The sequence below is a fragment of the Anticarsia gemmatalis genome, chromosome 27, assembly GCF_050436995.1.
Source record: "Anticarsia gemmatalis isolate Benzon Research Colony breed Stoneville strain chromosome 27, ilAntGemm2 primary, whole genome shotgun sequence".
In the NCBI taxonomy this organism is placed as follows: domain Eukaryota; kingdom Metazoa; phylum Arthropoda; class Insecta; order Lepidoptera; family Erebidae; genus Anticarsia; species Anticarsia gemmatalis.
Genome location: NC_134771.1, coordinates 3,549,795 through 3,570,108, shown reverse-complemented (window position 1 = coordinate 3,570,108; position 20,314 = coordinate 3,549,795). Strand labels below are relative to the sequence as shown.

The 20,314-nt window shown below is 34.3% G+C and overlaps 1 protein-coding gene across 7 annotated transcripts in view; it reads right to left on the bottom strand.

The window, feature by feature from the left end:
• The window catches only part of Cul1 (cullin 1), a 40,559-nt gene extending 20,547 nt beyond the window's left edge, over nucleotides 1-20,012 (bottom strand). For 4 of the 7 annotated variants that reach the window (XM_076131990.1, XM_076131995.1, XM_076131992.1 and 1 more), the window contains exons 1-3: nucleotides 19,532-19,689; nucleotides 14,872-15,109; nucleotides 1,878-1,967 (exon numbers count right to left, since the gene is read on the bottom strand). In XM_076131990.1, the coding sequence (XP_075988105.1) occupies nucleotides 1,878-1,967; nucleotides 14,872-14,939 (158 nt within the window). In that variant the 5' untranslated portion in view covers nucleotides 14,940-15,109; nucleotides 19,532-19,689. Of the gene's footprint in view, nucleotides 1-1,877; nucleotides 1,968-14,870; nucleotides 15,110-19,531; nucleotides 19,690-19,783 lie in introns of those variants that run through there. The other 3 variants (XM_076131993.1, XM_076131994.1, XM_076131991.1) reach the window with 2 other exon arrangements.
• Between the last annotated feature and the right edge of the window lie 302 nt (nucleotides 20,013-20,314).

Here is a 20,314-nt window from a genome sequence, read left to right as displayed (position 1 = left end):
TTGTTTGAACGCGCTAATCTCAGGAATTACTGGTCCGATTTAGAAAATTCTTTCAGTGTTAGATAGCCTATTTACGCGACGACCAATAGGAGAAGAGTAACAGTAAAAAATGTTACAAAATCGGGGAAAATTATGACCCATTCTCTCATATGTGACGCAAGCGAAGTTGCGCAAGTCAGCTGCGATTCCCACAGATAAAGAAATCGAAATCAAGTCCTCAAGATTTGAAGTCTCACTTGAAAATTAACATCTTCAAGTACTGAATGACTATTTCTTAAGATAATACGCGGAAGTTGTACGTACAATATCCGTATATATTTATAATTGATATCTATAAACGCCTATTCATTCCTCATAAAATCGTATGACGTATCACGCATACGTAATTTGTATTATTTGTACTTGTATTTGTACACACCGATAAGTGTAATTGTTTAAAAATATTGTTTAGTCATATTTTCTCTCTACCTCAATCGTGTTACGATAGACATAAACACTTACCCTCTTATTCATAAACACACTATAAACATATTTTAGTTAAAAAGCTACTAAAATATGTTTTCTCTTTTTCATTTCACAAAGGAGTGAAAGAAAACTCTTTATAAGCCTTTCATAACTTCATGTATTTTTATGAATAAGAGGGTTATATTATTAACAGATATTTAATTTCATATCACTGTAGTTACATAGAACATCTGTATAACTAAGAACCCCTCTTCCTTAACCCTTTGACCACCACGGTCGGCTATATTCGACAAATCAGAAAGTGAAACGCTTTCGTCGGCAAATGGGGACAAAAATATAGCTAGTCCATTGAAATGTTACATGAGTTTTACATTTTTTGGAGGACGCAATTTTATTTTTGAAACATGTGGGGATCAATAGAAGCGTAACTTGAAGTTTGTGGGGTCGCCACCCTTGCTTGTAGCAAGGGTGGCGACATTATGATTTAACAATTTCTTTGTAAGACGCATAGTTTCCGAGATATAGCAAAAAGCGTTTCCACCCCCGGCGGCCGGGGGACAAGGGTAGCGACCCCACATACTTCAAGTTAAGCTTCTATTGACCCCCACCTACATGTTACATGAATACAATTGCGTCCTCTAAGAAATGCAATATTCGGCCCTCAAATTGTAACATTTCAATGGACTAAGCGTCGTGAGCACGTTCTGATTTGTCGAGTATAGCCGACCGTGGTGGGTTAAGAGACCCCAGGAAAGGTGTAAGCAGTATACTCATTACGTTCTTTCATAGCTGCAAAAGAAGCACATTGAAAAGATCAGATAGCACCACCACAAAAAATGCAGGTTAGTATAAAAAAAATGCAGCACCTACCTCAAGCCACCAAAAAAATCACCCCCGGTTTCTTAGGTACATTTAGCGGTAGTTTATCTATTCAATAGCGTTTAAGCTTGCTTGTCAGATGACCAGGATTTCTGGGATATCCCGGAATTTTACGTGCTGTCCCGTGTCCAGTAATTTTGCTTTACTGTCCCGTAATGAAAAAATACAATTTTTCTACAAAGTTACAGTACTTCGTCGTTTTTTTTGGTCACTCCTACTTAGTGTAGTCGCGGATCAGAAAACACTCTGATTCCGCTCGTGACAGCAGAAATGTCTAAGAAATTATCAGTCTAGATCAGGCAACCTTAGTTTAAGCTCGTACAAAAATGTCAGTTTAACTAGCCCCCGGTTTTTGAGTACATTTAGCAGTAGTTTATCCATTCAAAAGCGTTTTTTTATATGAGTTTTGACACTATTCAATAGACAAACTACCGCTAAATGTAGCTCAGAAACAGGGGGTAAATAAACTACCGCTACATGCCCCTCAGAAACCGAGCATCAGAGAGTCTGTGTATGTTATTGTAAAAGGATACGTATACAAGTCCATATATCTCTTCTTCTCCATGTGTTGTCGCTTGTACACCTGCTCTATACCCTCCTGTAGGTCCCCCCATATCTGCAACAATAGTTTTAATATATTATGATCACCTTATTCTCGTAAAAGAAACTGAAAATAAACAAAAATGGTTAAAAAGGCCAATTTTTCCATTGACAGTATGAAGAAAACTTTGAAGTTTTAAAAGATAGCATAAATTGCGATGGAAAAATTGGCCCATTAATAAAAAAAATGGAACAAAAAAAATAAGTAATTGAGTTCACAGGAAATTCGACAAAGTAAAGGAACACTCTAGCGGTCAAGTATAAGATGGGACATTTTACAAAATTTACGCCGATTTGAAACTTCCAGACATTTTTATACGGCTGCCATTAAAAGAGCATAAAATTTGAACTTAAACCATTGTTAAACTGGAAAGATCAGCTAGTGTGACACCGTCAATAGATTAGGATTAGCTATAAAATGAAAATACTATAAAATTACCATCCGGTTAGACGGAGAACATTTTGAACATGAGTAAGTCTATCGCCATAGCTCCAACAATTGAACTGTGCGTATCTGCGTACAGTGCGTGCGACAATATGGCTCTATGTGGTCGCCACAACCACTTGCTACCGGGTGTTGCGGTTTTACGCTCACAGAACTAATATTGGTGAGTGTGATCAACCGATATCGTTTATATATCTCCTAAGAAGGCTATTAAAGAAACTGTCATTTTTTTTATCTTTTGCAGCATTTTAAGTTAATTAAAAGTTTAAGTAACGGTCACCCATCCAAATCCAATCCTCAGACCAGTGCGCTTAACTTAGTATTTTATCTAAGCGTCACAACAAAACAATTCTTTACCTAACGACGAATCCGCACGCTCGGCGTTGTGTATGACGAAATAAAATTTTATATCCGCACTCACTCGACTAACTTTCTCTTAAGAATACTAGCTAAAAACACCTTTAAGGCAACGTAATAAGGACTATTTGTACGTTTATTTTTAGTACGCATTGGCTCGCTGCCAAGAAATTACGTTTTGATTATTAAAAAGTCTTCATATTTTATAAGATTTTAGGCGTATGATGCTTTATGGAATATAGGTCAGGTCTTTTTATAGTTACTGACTCAGCATTTTTAGGGTAAACTAAAATTAACATTGAGTATTAAGATTATTACTAATTATTTCTTACAACATGATTAGAAGTAATTGAAATCTGGCTTAAATACTTGTACTCATCAGTCTTTACTTTTTTTAAACGGCTTCTAGATTAACCGAACGCTGCGACTGCTTATTGGATCTCACAACACAGTTAGGTACCTGGGTTATAACACGATACCCTTCGGTAAGACTGGTAGTCAGACTTTCAAGCTTCTGACTACTGTTAACGACTGTTAAAAATCTTTAAAAATGGCAACCGGGACCCACAATTTAACGTGCCTTCCGAAACACGGAGGAACTCAATATGTATAAGATGGTCACCCATCCACAGAACAACCTCGACAAGCCTGGCTTAACCTCAGAGATCGATCCGCGCGGCTGTTGTTAACTAAGCCACGAGCTCCTCCACTTCGTAAATACTTAAATAATGAAGGTAATCAAACAACTGTGTCCACATCTATCGATGTAATAAGCCCGCATACCGATCATATTTCTAACTTCGAGTTATACCTGCTCATCGCAAACAAACTTGACGCATTAATACTGGCCACTAGATTCGCTAACGGTTTTAACTGCATTGGCACTTGCGATTAAGATATTATAGGAGAACTAGCTGACCCGGCAAACATTGTCTTGCCATATAAAAAAAGAAAAGTATCACTTAGGGGTATGAAAAATAGATGTTGGCCAATTCTCAATATGCTCACAAAATTTCATGAGAATCGGTCAAGCCGTTTTGGTGGAGTATGGCAACGAAAACTGTGACGCGAGAATTTTATGTATTAGATAAATAATTGATTTCTGTAGTGAAACACAAATTTTCTCCTGTCTTGGACCCGAATGCTGAATCCATTGCCCATGAAAACAAGTTCGAGTGACTTTACAATGAAATAGTTAAGAGATTTCAACGCCCTATTTTTGGTGATAAAATTTATTTGGAAGGAAAGTAGGAAAGCCTTTGCCCAGCAGTGAGACACATAAAAAAAAATTATTCATTCTGCCTTACTTTAATGGCAAAATTATTATTACAATTACCAAAGTTTGTAAGGATCGTACCAAATGGCGTTCTCTGGTTTCTGTCTACCTCTATGGAAAGAAGTAAAATGATTAAAATATGTAAAAAAAAAGGGTAATATCTATGACCCAAATTAAAGTATTTACGAGCTAATACATATTACAATATGTAATATCAAATGTTTTCTACATACGGCAAAAGGAATTCAGCACTAAGTAATTGAAATACTAAACTTTGAGATTACATAATGCACTAAGACTATTTTTGTTATAATATAAATGCCAAATTGTCTAGAATTTTTCAACTTTCTAAATGACTCAGTAAATGCTTTGTTAATGATTACAAAACTTGGTAAATTGAATGCAAAAAACATGACTACATATCACTGTCAGTTCTATCGAAATTGGGCCAGCAATTTCCTAAACGCAATGAAAACAAACACGCAGTTTCTTCAACTGGTTTTATTATTGCTAATATAAATATAGTACGAATACTGTCTGTGAGTTTCCTTTAGACGGGTGAATTGCTAAAACGATTTGAATTAATTAAGGTTCGATTACCGTCTAATAAGAAATGAATTTGGACAATAAGCCAAAATTACTACTCCTATAATTATAGATATATAGGCAAATTTCGATATAAGGAGCTCAGCTGAAAAAAATATTTCTTAAGCAATTTGAGTTACAAACAAAAAAATCGTTTTCCATAAAAACAAAGCTGTTTAATTCAAATGCTTTATTTCGAAAACTGACTGTAACTGACGAACAGACAAGAAAATGATCATAGGTACATATATGTATAAGTACAGTGGTTCCGTTTTTCCATTCAGTTACAGGACAAAATAAACTATGCTGGAAGGTTATTTAATTCAAAGGAGATATAACATAGCAGCAGTAATCGTGAACTGCTAATTAGGTAAACAAATACACGGGTCAGAACTAGTAGAAATATAAATCTAAACAGTGTACAAGCGTAGACACACGTGGTCCGAATTGTCATAGCCTACTTTTGAAGCGGTTATACTGTTAGTTTACCGCAGACGCCGAATTACGTGGTCCAGTTAGATTTTATGATGAAGGAAACTAAGTTTAAAAACGTATAATTAAAGAAGTCTAGTAGTAAATTAGAGAAGTTTTTTATTACTAGGCCTTCATCCATACTAATATTATAGATGCGAAAATAACTCTGTCTGTCTGTTACTCAATCACGCCTAAACTACTGAACCAATTTGCATGACATTTGGTATGGAGATATTTTGATACCCGAGAACGGACATAGGCTACTTTTTACCCCGGGAAAATGACGCATTCCCATGAAAATTCAGGTAGCGGACGAAGTCGCGGGTAGAAATTAGTAAAATATATAGTTACGAATTTAAAGCTTGAGGTTTTGATTACTAAGCCTTATAGTTTGTCTTATCAACTTATGAAAATAATTGTTTATTTCTGTCATTACTTTGCGCATTTGAGGACAAAATGTCTGGACTGTATTGTCAAGTATTCAATCTACAGTATGCGTAACCCTTACTGAAGATAAGTTATTGAAAATGGTCGACATTCAAAATGCCTTGCGCTACACTAAGCCAATATTTTTGATTGTATACTCAGTAGAATTTGATTTTTGAGTGAAGCGACTAACGACACCTTAATTAGAAAATAGAAAATTTATTTCAAGAAATAATTTTGACCTTATTTCCGCCTATTTAAACTCTAAAATTTCTGATCATAAACATCGAAAATATTCCACATAAAGTCAATCGCTGAAAAATTACTGTATCATATAACGTGGTATTCCTTATTAACTTTGTCCATGTCCCATATTGAGTCTATCGTACAGGGATAGTTAGATCACACGCACGTCACCTAGGTACTGTTTGATCTAGACTTAGTCATTACATCAACATATGACAACCTAGTTGTTTACTAAAACTACTGTTAGTAGCAGACAGATGTTCAGAATATGCTAGATTTAGATTTAGGTATATAGACTAGTTTTGTCTTGGTGTTTCATTTGCGCTTTTTTCAAAATTTGCTGCTGTTGGCTTAGACTGCCTCTGCGGTTGGTAGTGTATCAGACTGCTGATTATGAGGTCTCGAGTTCGATTCCTGGATCGGGCAAAGTACTATTGGTTTTTTTATAGTTTATATTAGACTATTTCTCAATAGTAGTTTGGTAACGGGCCCGGTAAATGGCTAACATAGTCAACAGAGAAACGTCGGTGTATTTAATATATGTCATCTCTACCTACACGTCAGACAATTAGTTATTCAGTAAAATTCAAAATTTCGTCATTCTTATTTATATGAATACAAGCGATTGATATAGGATCTAAATCAATACACATATTTGTCTTATCTAAAAATCTGCAAGTAATCCTTCGACTGAGGTATTTTCAATTTTAGAAGGTATTACAAAATTTGTTACAGGACAATTTCATCTACATAAATTAATTCAGTCCAGCCGTGGAAACATAATAGACGGACAGACAGACAGACGAACGGGAGGGTACTTCCGCAAGACTATGAAGATGTAAAAAATCACACATATTTTTGTGTGTTTTATTTTCATTTATTGTAATTTGTAGGTAATGGAGGAAATTCTATACTAATATTATAAAGCTGAAGAGTATTTTTGTTTAAACGCGCTCATCTTAGGAACTACGGGATCGAATCGAATAATATTTTTGTGTTAAACAGTCCATTTATAGCGGAATTCTATAGGGTATACACCATGCTATGACTAATAGAAGTGTAGCAATAATTAAAAAAATGTTATGAAAACGGGAAAACTCTCTCCACTCGGACGTGGTCGCAACAGTAAGCTTAAAGTATAAACTATATTTTTAACCGACTAAAAAAAGGAGGAGGTTCTCAATTCGACTGTATTTTGTTTTTTTTTTGTACTTAATATTACATGTTATGTACATTGCAGTAATATGTAAGTACAAATAATGCTTTCATTCATCTCATTTCTATAAACATCGCATTTCTTTACACAACGATAACGATCTAATAAAAAACTGTGCGTATAAAACCAATAGCTTCATATCATTCACTCACTCGAAGGTTGAATTTATGAATGAATGAATATTTCAATAAAACATCTAGACAGTGTAAACAGTTCTAGTATATGCTAATATTAGTAATATTAATGTTTTGTTTTTGGTTTAAAACGGATGTGTTGCAATCGGATGTCTTATTTTGGATATGAAGACTTTATCGGGCCTTGAGAATTTTCTCTTACGACTTTTTTAAGGAAATTCGAGAGACACCGACATATTGAAACCAAAGGCACCAAAATACGTATTTTCAAAGACCGTGTAATATTGACGAAATGTTAACAAAGAACACTATTTACCTCAAAATGTTGTGTTTTGTTACTTTACAACCTACCAAGCGTTTACTAGTGCAATAAAAAATCAATTTTTTTACAAACTGTTCTAATTTATCTACAATGAACATATATAAAAATAATCGTTTCACTTTAAAAAGAACTATTCCCAAATTAGAACTTGATAATCCTAGACACTTGACAATATTACTCTAACCCAAAAAAACTCGGTTCAATATTCTTTCATGAAAACTACGCTTTCCCTTAACAAATACTATTCCCCATACTTAACACAGTAAGGTCCTATATACATTTCATCCGTAATACATAAACCATTGTTCTCTCGTCCTAGATATTTATCCAGCACATAAAATAATAGGTTAATCTTACAGTAGGAGGACACTCAATAAATCCTTTTGTTACATCTCGTAACACCCACGTAAAATACAGTGTTTTATTCATGGTACGCTTACGGTAAAACGGCTTGATTCTAACCTCACCGAAGGCCGATAGTGTACAAGGTTTAGCCGTATTGTTTTTATAAGCAAGTATGTAATTGTAGTGGGCATTTTTCCTTGAACTGTTGTTTAAGAAAATTATAAAATCTATACTAATCTATACTAATCTATACCAATATTATAAAGCAGATGAGTTTGTTCAAAAAATGTTCCAAAAACGGGGAAAATTTTGACCAATTCTCTCTTATGTCACGCAAGCGAAGTTGCGCGGGTCAGCTAGTACTTTTATAAGCAAACGTACATAATTCTCGTGGACATTTTTCCTTGAACTGTTGCTTTTAGAAAATTATGAAATGGACCTCTAAGCTCATTAAATAGTAGGAACTCTATAAGGATTCCGTTATTGTATCAGCAATTACCTACTTGGGATAAAATAAAAAGGCAGGCGCAGACGATGTATAATTCTCGTGTTTATACTGAAACCCTCAAAAACTATCTTAGTTAGAAATTACTTGGGGTAAAAAAAGACAAGAAGACGATGTATGAATCTCGTGTTCATATTGAAAAACTATGATATTTAGATGCCTAGTTATCTATCATATCTGCAAACAGTATTCCAGTTTTCTACAAAGACGGCTAGTTTCGACAAAACCGGCCATTGTCGCCAAATATCGGTCAGTACACCCTAGGACTTGACCTCCATAAGGAACAAGACCTTGTAAATACATAAATATCATTAAAACAATATAATAATTCGGCTCATTAGTACAACAATTTGCTTTGTAATTGTATCGGTAATTCAGTTAGGTATAGCACGTGATCGGTATTGATTCGCTAGTATCAATTACAGTGACGCGTAATCTCTTTGAAGATGACTCAATAAATTAATGCTTTGCTTTACATTGTACTTGTTTAGATTTCATGTTACATTCTGCTCTAAGTTTATCTTTTATACATAACTAGCTGACCCGCGCAACTTCGCTTGCGTCACCTAAGAGAATGGGTCAAAATTTTCCCCGTTTTTGTAACATTTTTCGTTGCTACTCCGCTCCTAATGACCGTAGCGTGATGTTATATAGCCTATAGCCTTCCTCGATAAATGGGCTATCTAACACTGAAAGAATTTTTCAAATCGGACCAGTAGTTCCTGAGATTAGCGCGTTCAAACAAACAAACAAACAAACAATCAAACAAACAAACAAACTCTTCAGCTTTATTATATTAGTATAGATCACAGATTTCTTATAGTCAACGAAATCCTATTTTTTTTATAACATTACACCCTCTATGTGAGGTGTATATTTCAATAAAACATAGCCATTTATAGTTTTAGTTAAGGGGTTCCCAACCTTTTCTTAGTCCTGGACCACTTTTATATTATTCTTGTTAGCAGGGACCACTATGTAAGATATTAAAAATAAAATGTAATAACCATCCTGAAAATTTATTTTTTTTAAATCATTCGCGGACCATATTTTGACCACTGGTTGGGAACCACTGTTTTAATTCCATGCAATAGAGGGTGACGCTATTGCTTTATACCGGGCACATTAGCAAACTCTTGAGCTACTATTGAGAATATTCGAAGATAAATTACAAAAACACAATAGCTCTGCCCAACCGAGGAATTGAACCGCAGACCTTATGATCCATAGTCACAATACATCACCACCCAGGGTAACCAAATGGCCGGGATTTCCGGGATTGTCCGAGATTTTGAGAGTTGTCCCGTATTCAGTAATTTTACTTTGCCGTACCAGAATGAAAAAATATTAGTTTTTTACAAAGCTACTTAGTGTAGTCTCAGACCGGAGTCCAAAACTCTGATTCCGTTCGTGGCCACAGAAATGTCCAGGAAATGATCAACCTGGATCTGGCAACCCTACCCAGAACACAGTCAGTTTCACATTCATAACTATCGCACATTTTGTCTGTCAGCGAAACGTATTAATGACAAAAATTGATGATGATACAAGACAATCTTCTTCTTGTCGTATGGTTAGTGGTCAACCTAGTGTCCAAGTTGTTCAAGCCGCCCGAAGGCCTTTGACGTGGCTTAACGACTGTTATCATAGTAGATAGCAACCGGAACCGCCGAAGCACGGAGACGCCCAGTTGAAATACCACTATGCGGTCACCCATCTATGGAGTGACCGCACCAAGGGTTGCTTAACCCACAGATCGTTTACCGACCGGTGAGCGCAACTGGCTACGGGCGCCTCATACAAGACAAGACAATACGAAGATGCGACTCATGCAGTTTCATGTCGTACTGTTACCATCTTAAGAGCCAACAATTCCACGCTTTCCCTCAACACAAACTTAAATCTGTAACAGTGTTCGTAACTTCGTAATCATAGAAACCATGCTTACGTCACTCTGACGAAACAAAGTAGTGCCATTGTCACAACAACTGGGCCGAACAAACAATTGTGCAGACAAATACTATTGCATCTTACTAATTACTTGTACAATAACCTATTATTACGAATATATACCTTATTTTGTGAAGGGTAAAGGTGAATCTTGCTCAATAAGTCTGGCTTTAGTACCGTTTGATACGAACATTTAAAATTTTGAGATTATTGCTGTGTTATTGTAGAAAAATATAATAATTTAAATGTAATTTTAACTGTTTTAATTGCGGATTTTATTCTAAAATTATGTTTATTTGTAGAAAATAATAAGTTTAGTTACACAAATTATGTTTTACTGTTTTTATAGGCAAATTCAGTTTTTAAACTATACATTACAAGACGATCTGCAAGGCTCCGCTTACTTACAAAATGTCATCACCATACCTCAACAACTTCAGCTGCCTTAATAATATAAAAACCTATATTTGACCTTCGGTCTCAAACTATCTCCTGGCAGAATTTCATCGAAATCGGTTCAGTGGTTTAGCCCCAAAATTAATTAGTGTGAAAGTATAAAATTTATACTTTCACACTAATTAATTTGTCGGAAATCTAGAATTTATACTATAAATTCTAGATTTCCGACACACGACACACATAATAAAATAGGCAAACCTGATATGCAGACGTAATAGAAATATACGAGAACGAATGTGTCTTTAAAGAGGAAAATAGCAGACCTATTTAATACCTAAAAGTACTCAAAATGAGTTCTTGAAGCACTGCCAAGTCTGTCAACTCGCACTTGGCTACTGTCGTGTACTATGACCTAACCCCTATTATAAAAACAGTACGCATGCCGAGTAGTACAGCAATGGAGAAAACATTTTATTCTTAAAACTATGGGAAAGGGCAATTTTTTTCTCTTCAAAAAAAGACAACTCCTAGATTGGTTTAGTGTCGCAGACTTTTAAACATACCAATGGACACATAGGACAAACAGATCTAAAACAACTATATGTGAATGGCACATGGGATGGGAATTTTGATCCTATCGATCCATATACTCCTTATCCCTCCTGTTAAAAACATATTAAAAAATATCCAAATTGGTTTAGTTATTCAATAGTTTTGCGCGTACGTACATTTCGGTGATTCATTTTAATAAATATAGTTGAAGCCTTACTTTCAATTGCTCCGTGTGCTAGATTCGTGAAAACTGCCTTTCAAAGGACAGTTTCCTTTGACCCTTTGACCTTTCAACAGAGCAATTAAAAGTAAGACTGTAACTATATAACTAAAGATGATTCACCAAAATGTATGTACGCGTATAACTTTTGAACAACCGCTAAATTGGAAAATGTTGAATATGTTTTTAACAGCCGGGACTACATTTTTATGGGATCGATGGGATCAAAGTTCCTATGGCAATGGAATCAACGGGTTAAAATTGTACTATACCTGGACGAAATAGTCCGGTAGTTTCATATAAAATGATCTAAAAATAAGTAATATATACAAATGTTTTCATGTATTTTCGTTAGTTCGCGTGTTGTACAAACATTAAAATTGAGGGTCTCGTATAGCAGCCATAACACGGGCTGACCTTTACATAAATAATGAACAGGATCTGATTCTCGGGTCAAGAAACACTCATGAGTACCGACTTGTTTTTATTTGGGGTAAAAATAGAGAGTATTTTATGTATTTCGTAGCTATTTTTATTATGGACAGATTTTTTATAGGGTACAAAATGCTTGCCTATGAATCAAGGTCAGTAGTTTATCCGACTGCAGTTTCCCAGGTCGAAAGTTCGATTCCCAGGTCGGACAAAGTGCTATGAGTGTTTTATAAATCACATTAGGTTCTTTCAAAAGTAGTCTGCAGTTAGGTAAGTACTCGCTATAAGTTTCGTTCAATCGAATATAAATGCTCTTTTATCTGATTTTAGGAAAATCGTGTCAAATATTTTTAGATTTTTTTAACGCATGTACGTATTTTTTATGTATAATATACAATATGTTAAGAAAGTATACATGGGATTTTGTTTGTGGATTGCCATGGCCACACAAACGAAAAACTTAAGGTACTGAATTATAGATAGAATATACGATTGCCTTACTTACGTCACACAAAACATTTACAACGTTTTACAAATAACAATAAATTGGTAAAAACCTAATAAGTAGTTATATTTCATAACAAAACTACGTATTTAATTAAACTATTGTTAATATTTATCAATTTATAGGAAAGCACGTGATGTTGTGTTATTACGAAAACTTTATGATAAGACCAATGTCAAACAAAGACATTTTTTTATTTACTTTTTATTATTTAAACTTATTTTAAGTATATACTTAGGTCTAAAGGGCGGACCACAAAGACAGCGCGTGGGGTAGGAATGGGGTGCAGATTTGGTATTTTATAGTCTTTTATTTAGTTTTAAAAAAAGTTACTTTTAATATTAAAAAGCTATGAGTTCTTAAACGCATTAATTTCATGCATTATTAGTATGATTTAAATTAGTGTCAATTTAAAAACTAATAAAAATCCTAGCTTGCATTGTAAGGTCGATCAACCTAATCGACAAATTATCTTGACACATAAAGTCAAAGTTGAAAATATGCCAAAATGGTGATATTCTTCATCGGATATCGTTATCAGCCGATGGATAGTACCTTACTTACCCCTGGTTTCTGAGGTACATTTAGCGGTAGCTTATCTATTCAATAGCGTTTAAACTCATAGAAAAAAAACAGTTTGAAAGGATACTACCGCTAAATGTACCTCAGAAACCGGGCATTATTTAGGTTACTATTAGAACTAAAACTTAACTGACCCCAAATCCAACGCAAGTAGAACAGCATCAAATTGCATCTCAACGAAATAAGGCTTGCATAATCCGAAATCGTGAGCCGTGTCGTCTCATTGCGAATAACTATTGAAGAGTTAGGGCGGTTTCATATAGACCGCTATTATAAGAAGCGTAAGATTTTATAGACATAATAATATGCGTCTGAATTCACACTGGTCCACTGGACGTATAATTAAATTTTAGACGATTTTAGCCAACGAGCAAGTAAAGTTTGCAAATATGAACATGTTTATCGTTCATTTAATATCATATTGGTAAATAATAACAAAAGTAAACATATAAGTATATTAGATAAACAATTTTGATTTTTAAACACATATCGCTAATATTCCGTTTTAATCGATAATAATTATTTCAGGGCGAATGTAAAGGTATAAAAACAAGCAGTACTGCCACAAACTCCTGCGAAGAAACGTTTGGTGACATGCCATGTTGATATCATACTAGCGTATAAGCACGTACGGCTACTAACAGATTGACTCATACGGCGATTTTACATCTGATGATTTTCCTCGTATTTCTACTGTGACACCAGCCAAGAAAAAAAATAGGGAAAATGAAGAAATCGAGTCTAAAATACGTTTGAAAGCGCTCATTCGCTGGCGAAAATGCTGAAAATACGCCTTAAAACGATGCCCCTATGGTTTTGCAAATATTCTCGTCTCGATAAACAAAAAAATAAGCCTGAAACCGAGTTTACATGACTAAAAAACGCGCGTTTTCCCCATCTATTTTGCTTTTAAAACTGCGCCATGACACTCAACTACGCGGCTCAAAATTCATTCAGTGTGTAAGTGTGCCCGCGTCTTTTTCGCCTGCGATTTTGGTCTCTCTATTTCTGTATGATTCGAGCCTAAGGCAATAATTTACGAAATATAACCTCGAAACGTAAAACGAGCATGAAGTACGAACTTTATAATTACTACGAAGCCGTTACAGCCGACAGTGGGAACGCCTTGAAAAACGGAACTAAACTAACTTGTTCCGGTTTATACAGGAAACTATATGTTAATGTTGTAACTACCTTATATGTGTATAATGTATGTTACATCTATACTAATATTATAAAGCTAAAGAGTTTGTTTGTTTGTTTAAACACGTTAATCTCAGGAACTACTGGTGCGGATTGAAGAATTATTTTACTGTTGGTCTGTCATTTATCGATAGATCGATCTATTTGGAGCAATCACCCAGCGCATTATTAATGGCGTGGCGACCAACTTAACCACTAAGACACATGCACTTCTTCCATCAAATCTATGTCGATATTTTTTTAATCTAACATCAAAACTAAGGGCTCGACCACAACACAGCATTGCGTCGTCACATCGCTTACATTTACGACGCTTGTCTATGAATCTCGTATAGCTGTGTGTCGTCTTTTTTGCGATGTGACGACACATCGCATTGTTGTGACTTCGCCCTAAGAGCCCTCTACACACTGTCGACTGCATAACCGCAATTTTTTATATAAAACCTTCTACTTCTGACTGAGTGATGGACAACGCGGTGCCGAAACTACAGAGCGTAGAAAGTGGAAATTTGGTATGAAGATTCCTTAAGAAGTGTGTGGAGGAGCACTAAGAGAAGATTTTTGGAAATTCCCACCCGAAAAAGGTAAAAATGAGAAAATCTTTTATATAAAAGATATGCAATTTTTTTTGGAAAAACGGGGAAACTGTCCGATTCTGTCGCGGGCGGCTAGTTACTAATAAATAGGTACATAAGTATCGGTTGTCGACAATGCGAAGCGGCCATTTACAGGAACAAAGATTAAATCCTTACCTGATCGAAATCTTTCTGCCGCAGCGGCATTTGGGGCCGCGTACCACTGGTGGAACTCATCGAGCTCATTATCAATATATCACACACTCACTTCACACAATTCATATATTGCTATATAAATATATACTAATACAGAGATCACGGGAGCGACTGAGCCGTTATTACATAATTTGAATGATTTGTTTGTGATTTTCTTTTTTCTATTCTTCTAAGTTAGGTGCACTCGGCTTTTGTCAATTCTGAAAAGAAAGAAACATGGTGGTTAGTTATTTCATCTAAATATTTATAACTCAAGTGACTGACATAGTGATCTATCAATGTAAAGCCCAAACTACTAGACAGATTGGGCTGAAATTTGGCATGCAGGTAGATGTTATGACGTAGGCATCCGCTAAGAAAGTGAGTTTCTTGCTAGCTCTTCTCATAAGGCTCTACCCCCTTTCCAAGCTAGTGGTAGATTCAGTAATTGTAACGACTGGCGTAAGTGGCAATATTTCACCTAAATTAATAAATGATTTGATTTTGATAACCATAAAGAAAAGTCTTTTGCCAAAGGGAATGTTTGTTTGCCGGCATTTAATTATTACTTCAAATGTTCACATACACAATTACAATAAAACGTAAAGTTATTAAACTATTGCATACACATAAAACAAAATTAATAATCTGTCTTAAAAGTGTTGAGAATTTCGAAAAGTCGGGTAGCAATTAATGTAACTTAAAACTGTTGTTCAAATGTCTGAACTTTAAAGGCTACCTAAAAAAAGATCATGGGCTAAGTAAGTCAGTGGACCCCATACATGAACTTGTAGACTCCCAGGGGTCAGCAAACCACAGGTTTAGAAACACTCTACTACACAATATTATTGTACTTATATTTGTTTAGAAAAATAATGATTTCTAATCACAAGACTAAACATAAGTCCATGTTTATATTATTTTGAAAAGAATGGCTCACAGAAATATGTATAAGGAAAATGTTTGAGGAACTATTTAGTAAATATTTACTTAAATCAGATCTTATAAAATAAATATGACACACCACATAACGGTGCAATTGCACTTGTTACTGGTGTCAGCATATTTGTCATATTTCATTCATAAATGTACCTTAAATGTGTCAATTTTGAAAATTTGTTAACTAGGAAGCTAAATTAACCAAGAGTATAACGATGCAATGACTACCATTTCATTTCTAGGGAAGAAATGGGATGAAAAAGAATTAAGAAATTCAAAATAGAATAGGGTATTTGTGATATTAAAAATGTTATTTTCAGTAATCTCCATTATTTTATTTTTGAGTAAGTATAGAAAGGGACCTACACTAAACACGAAAATCTCTAAATAGATATATGATTGCATTTTCTTACAAACATCCAAAATAACACAAATATTCACACCACAAATATAGACTCTCAAAAATATCCTCAATGAAAAACAAACCTATACAACTAATCATTATATTATTATCAAAAACATCCTAAGACTTTTTGTAAGAGCTCATTTCATAACCATAATCTTCACCATACTTTGTATTACTAAAGTACATACAAAGACTGATTCGACAAGGATCACCATGTACTTCAATTAAATCACTAATCTTATCAGCGTGATGAGAAAGCGACAGAGGTTATCAACATTATGATAACAGACTAATCAGAGTCAGTCTGAGTACACAGACTAAAATTCTGGTATACTAGCTGACCCACGCAACTTCGCTTGCGTCACATAAGAGAGAATGGGTCAACATTTTCCCCGTTTTTGTAACATTTTTTACAGGTACTCTCTTTCTATTGGTAGTAGCGGGATGATATATAGCCTATAACCTTCCTCGAGAAATGGACTATCTAACGCTGAAAGAATTTTTCAAATCGGACCAATAGTTTCTGAGATTAGCGCGTTCAAACAAACAAACTCTTCAGCTTTATAATATTAGTATAGATCAGCTGATTGTCTGACTAGAGAAATAGATAGGTAAGTATACATAAATACATACATATGCATATACATATCATTGGACAACTCATACACATTCATTCGATTCCAAACTAAGCAGGGCTTGTACTATGTAACCAAATAACTGATAAACATACTTATATACTTTTAAATACATACTTATATAGATAAATTGACATCCAGGCTCAGAACAAATACTCGTGCTCATCACACAAAGATTTGTCCCGGGTGGGATTCGAACCCACCACATGTGGCTCTAAGGTTGTTGCGGCGAGGTGACCGCTTAAACCACTGCGCCAAACGTGCAGTATGTACTTATGTACTCATACAACTTGTTTTTTATATGCTCAATTGACAGCTGTAGATTTATTAAGAACAAAACTGACCAAAATATACAATAGTTCAAGGTACAAAGGGAATGCAATGTTGTGCATTTCTGCAAGAAAAAGAAAGGTAGACAGGAACCAAATGAAACACAAAATGTGAAACATTTTCAAGTGCCCAAAATACTGAAAACATACATTTAGGAATAATTCATTCTATTCATACTAATGCCCTGAAATAATGGGAAAGTTCAACTGCTATCTTTCATATAAAAAGGACTGAAACAATTTGGCATAAGTACATGTGGTAGGATGCTTTGATTATTTTTAAGGAAAAGGATCATATCTTTAAACAGCTTCATATGTGTTCTCTCTTTCCCTCCTCATAACTATAAGAAAGAGAGAGAGCTAAAACATTAGATAGCTTATAATATCACATTACACAAAAACCTTTGAATCATTAAGTTCAATATACTGTTCATATTAGGATAAGTTGAATGACCTAATTCACTTCTTGTTCAAGCAGGTATGAATCATATTTGTTTACTTAACTTAGAGGATAATATTAAATGACAGAGCTTATTACATGATTTAATTTAAAACAATTAGAAGAATAGAAGGGGAACATTATTATGTCAATAGTTAGTTAATTATAATGTTTAAATGAAAGATTTTTATAAGGTAGAATGGAGTTGCCGTGCCTGTATAGACAAACTCCTAAATAAAGGTTTAGATTATTAAAAAATATGAACATTTCTGTCCTTTTTCTATTATAAATAATAGAAGAAGACTAAGCAAACGTGGGATGTTTAATTATAGCATAATTTTTGAAGTTAGTAATTGTATAAACATGACAGTAAAATTTTGTTACCATACACATTCATACATACATGATTAAAATCATGTGTTTATCTCATAGCTATCAGCAGAGACCAGAGAATGCTACTTGGTATGTTCCTTACAAACTTCCCTTGCTTCATTCACATCCATACATCTTGTCATACACATGAATCACTGAATATTGTTAATATCAGCTGTTCTTGAGATTTTTTCTAACAGAAGGATAATATTTCAGTTACTATGTGTTTCATGACATTACAGCTTTACATAGTCATAAACAGCTAAAAATGTGCAATATACAACTTTTTTTTTCCTCTTAAACTCATGGCATTGATGAAAAATCTGTCATTTTGCCTTCCTAGTAAAATGTATGCTGAATGCAACATAGATCTTTCCATAACAAAACTAATCATTATTACTAAGTACATAAGGTTTAATATGGAGTGTAACATGTGCTAATATAAAGAAATCTCAGCCTGTGTTGTGAAAATTGGTAACTGTAGTATGTAAGAATGCAGAACAGACAACAGATGGCAAGCTTGAACAGAGACAAGAGGGTGAGCACACAACTTTTTTTTAAACATCACATTTTTTTTTTAAATAGGACATGTGTGATTTTGACTCTGTCTATCATTATGCCTAGATATTAGAACTTTATATTCTAAAAGCTTTATTAGTAAAATATACTCAAATATGGAGTGATTACATTTAAATAACATTATGAACAGATCTGGTTTTTCTGTTTGAAGGGAACTAAGCATGTTTGGGGATCCAGGGACTTATAATTTGAGTAGTTTAAGCTTTAACCCTGATGTAAGGAGAGAATGATGATCAAATGTTTTCTGAAGGACTTGAGAGGTCTCAACACTTCCCTGCCTTATAACTGCTTGTGTTATGGCCCTGTTTTACATGTTGACAGTATTATTTTACATAAAGACATACAAATAAATGTGTGTAAGCTTTTATACGAAGTTTGGTTCAACCAACAATGGTTTTCCAATGAATGTTGCAAATGAAAAGTAAGGTAATTTAGCTAGGCTTCTAAAATTACAATAGAAAAAGTCCTATTGATACATAGACATAGAAAACTCTTTCTTTTGAATGACATTGTTTAAATAAACATTTTACCCATATTTAGCTATACCAACCTTCAATAGATAAGCATGAAACATAGACAACTTATACACCACAGTTACAACATTGTTAGAAAAAAAAAACTATGTCAAGAGGATAACAATCAGGTATAACTGCATTTTTCAACAAAAAACTCACTCAACAGTGTCCGACTAGTCAACTGGAACACCACCTCATTAACATAAAAAAATATCCCATATGTCCAAGGTACCCACTTTCTAATATCGTAAAAATTCTAACGAAATAGCGGGAATTTGCTAAAACGTCAGCCCAATACATGCAACGTTCGTCAGAAAAAGTAAAAGTGCTGTGCATATGACAAAGGAATCGAGATTTTGCAACCTAAACAAGGGCAGACGAAAACATGTTTTTTTTCTTCAACGCAGTAGGTACAAACACACAACGTACCTTCACAGTTTCACAGACACACTTCATGGCACTGCGTTTAACACTAAATAATCATAAAATAAACGATTTAAACAAAATAAATTGTTCAATTACGACTGATTTCTTAGCTTGACAGTACGCAGGTAAGTACACATCTGTACCTGACAATTGACTGACAGGTATTTTTATTATTCTACACATTCAGATTCAATCGTTACCAATAGTTGCAATGGCACATCAGTGTACTATATAATTTGATCGGATTATACTTACGTAGCAATCGTTTTCACGCTGTCATCGACCACATTTCACTTGAAATTATAGCAATCCGATGCAACGTAACGTTAAACACTTTTATGATCACAATTTGATTTGCAAAATTCAATACAGGAAATAATAATCCATTAGTAAATCAACCATTTCTTTCACCCACTAAATGAAAAGAAACAACAAGGAGGAAGAGAGAACAAAACCGTAGTTTATTTTTAACTTTTTGCAGCAGATGGCGTTTGGGTTGTAGCTTTCGGTTGCGTTCGTAAAAAGTTAATTTTGACTGTAGAAATAATTAAAAACACAAAACTTCACTAAATTAAAATTGCTTGATGAAAATGATTTATAAAAGTAAAAATTTAAAGTCTACAGTCCTATTAATGAGCTAAATCAACCACTGTAATTGATTTACTTAAATTCTATGCATGAAAGATGCAATAATTTGATAGGTAACAGGGATAGGATAAATAACAGATCGACGCTTCAGTCTACTTCTAACATAGGTAGTACTTAAATTAAGTTGCGAATATTTTT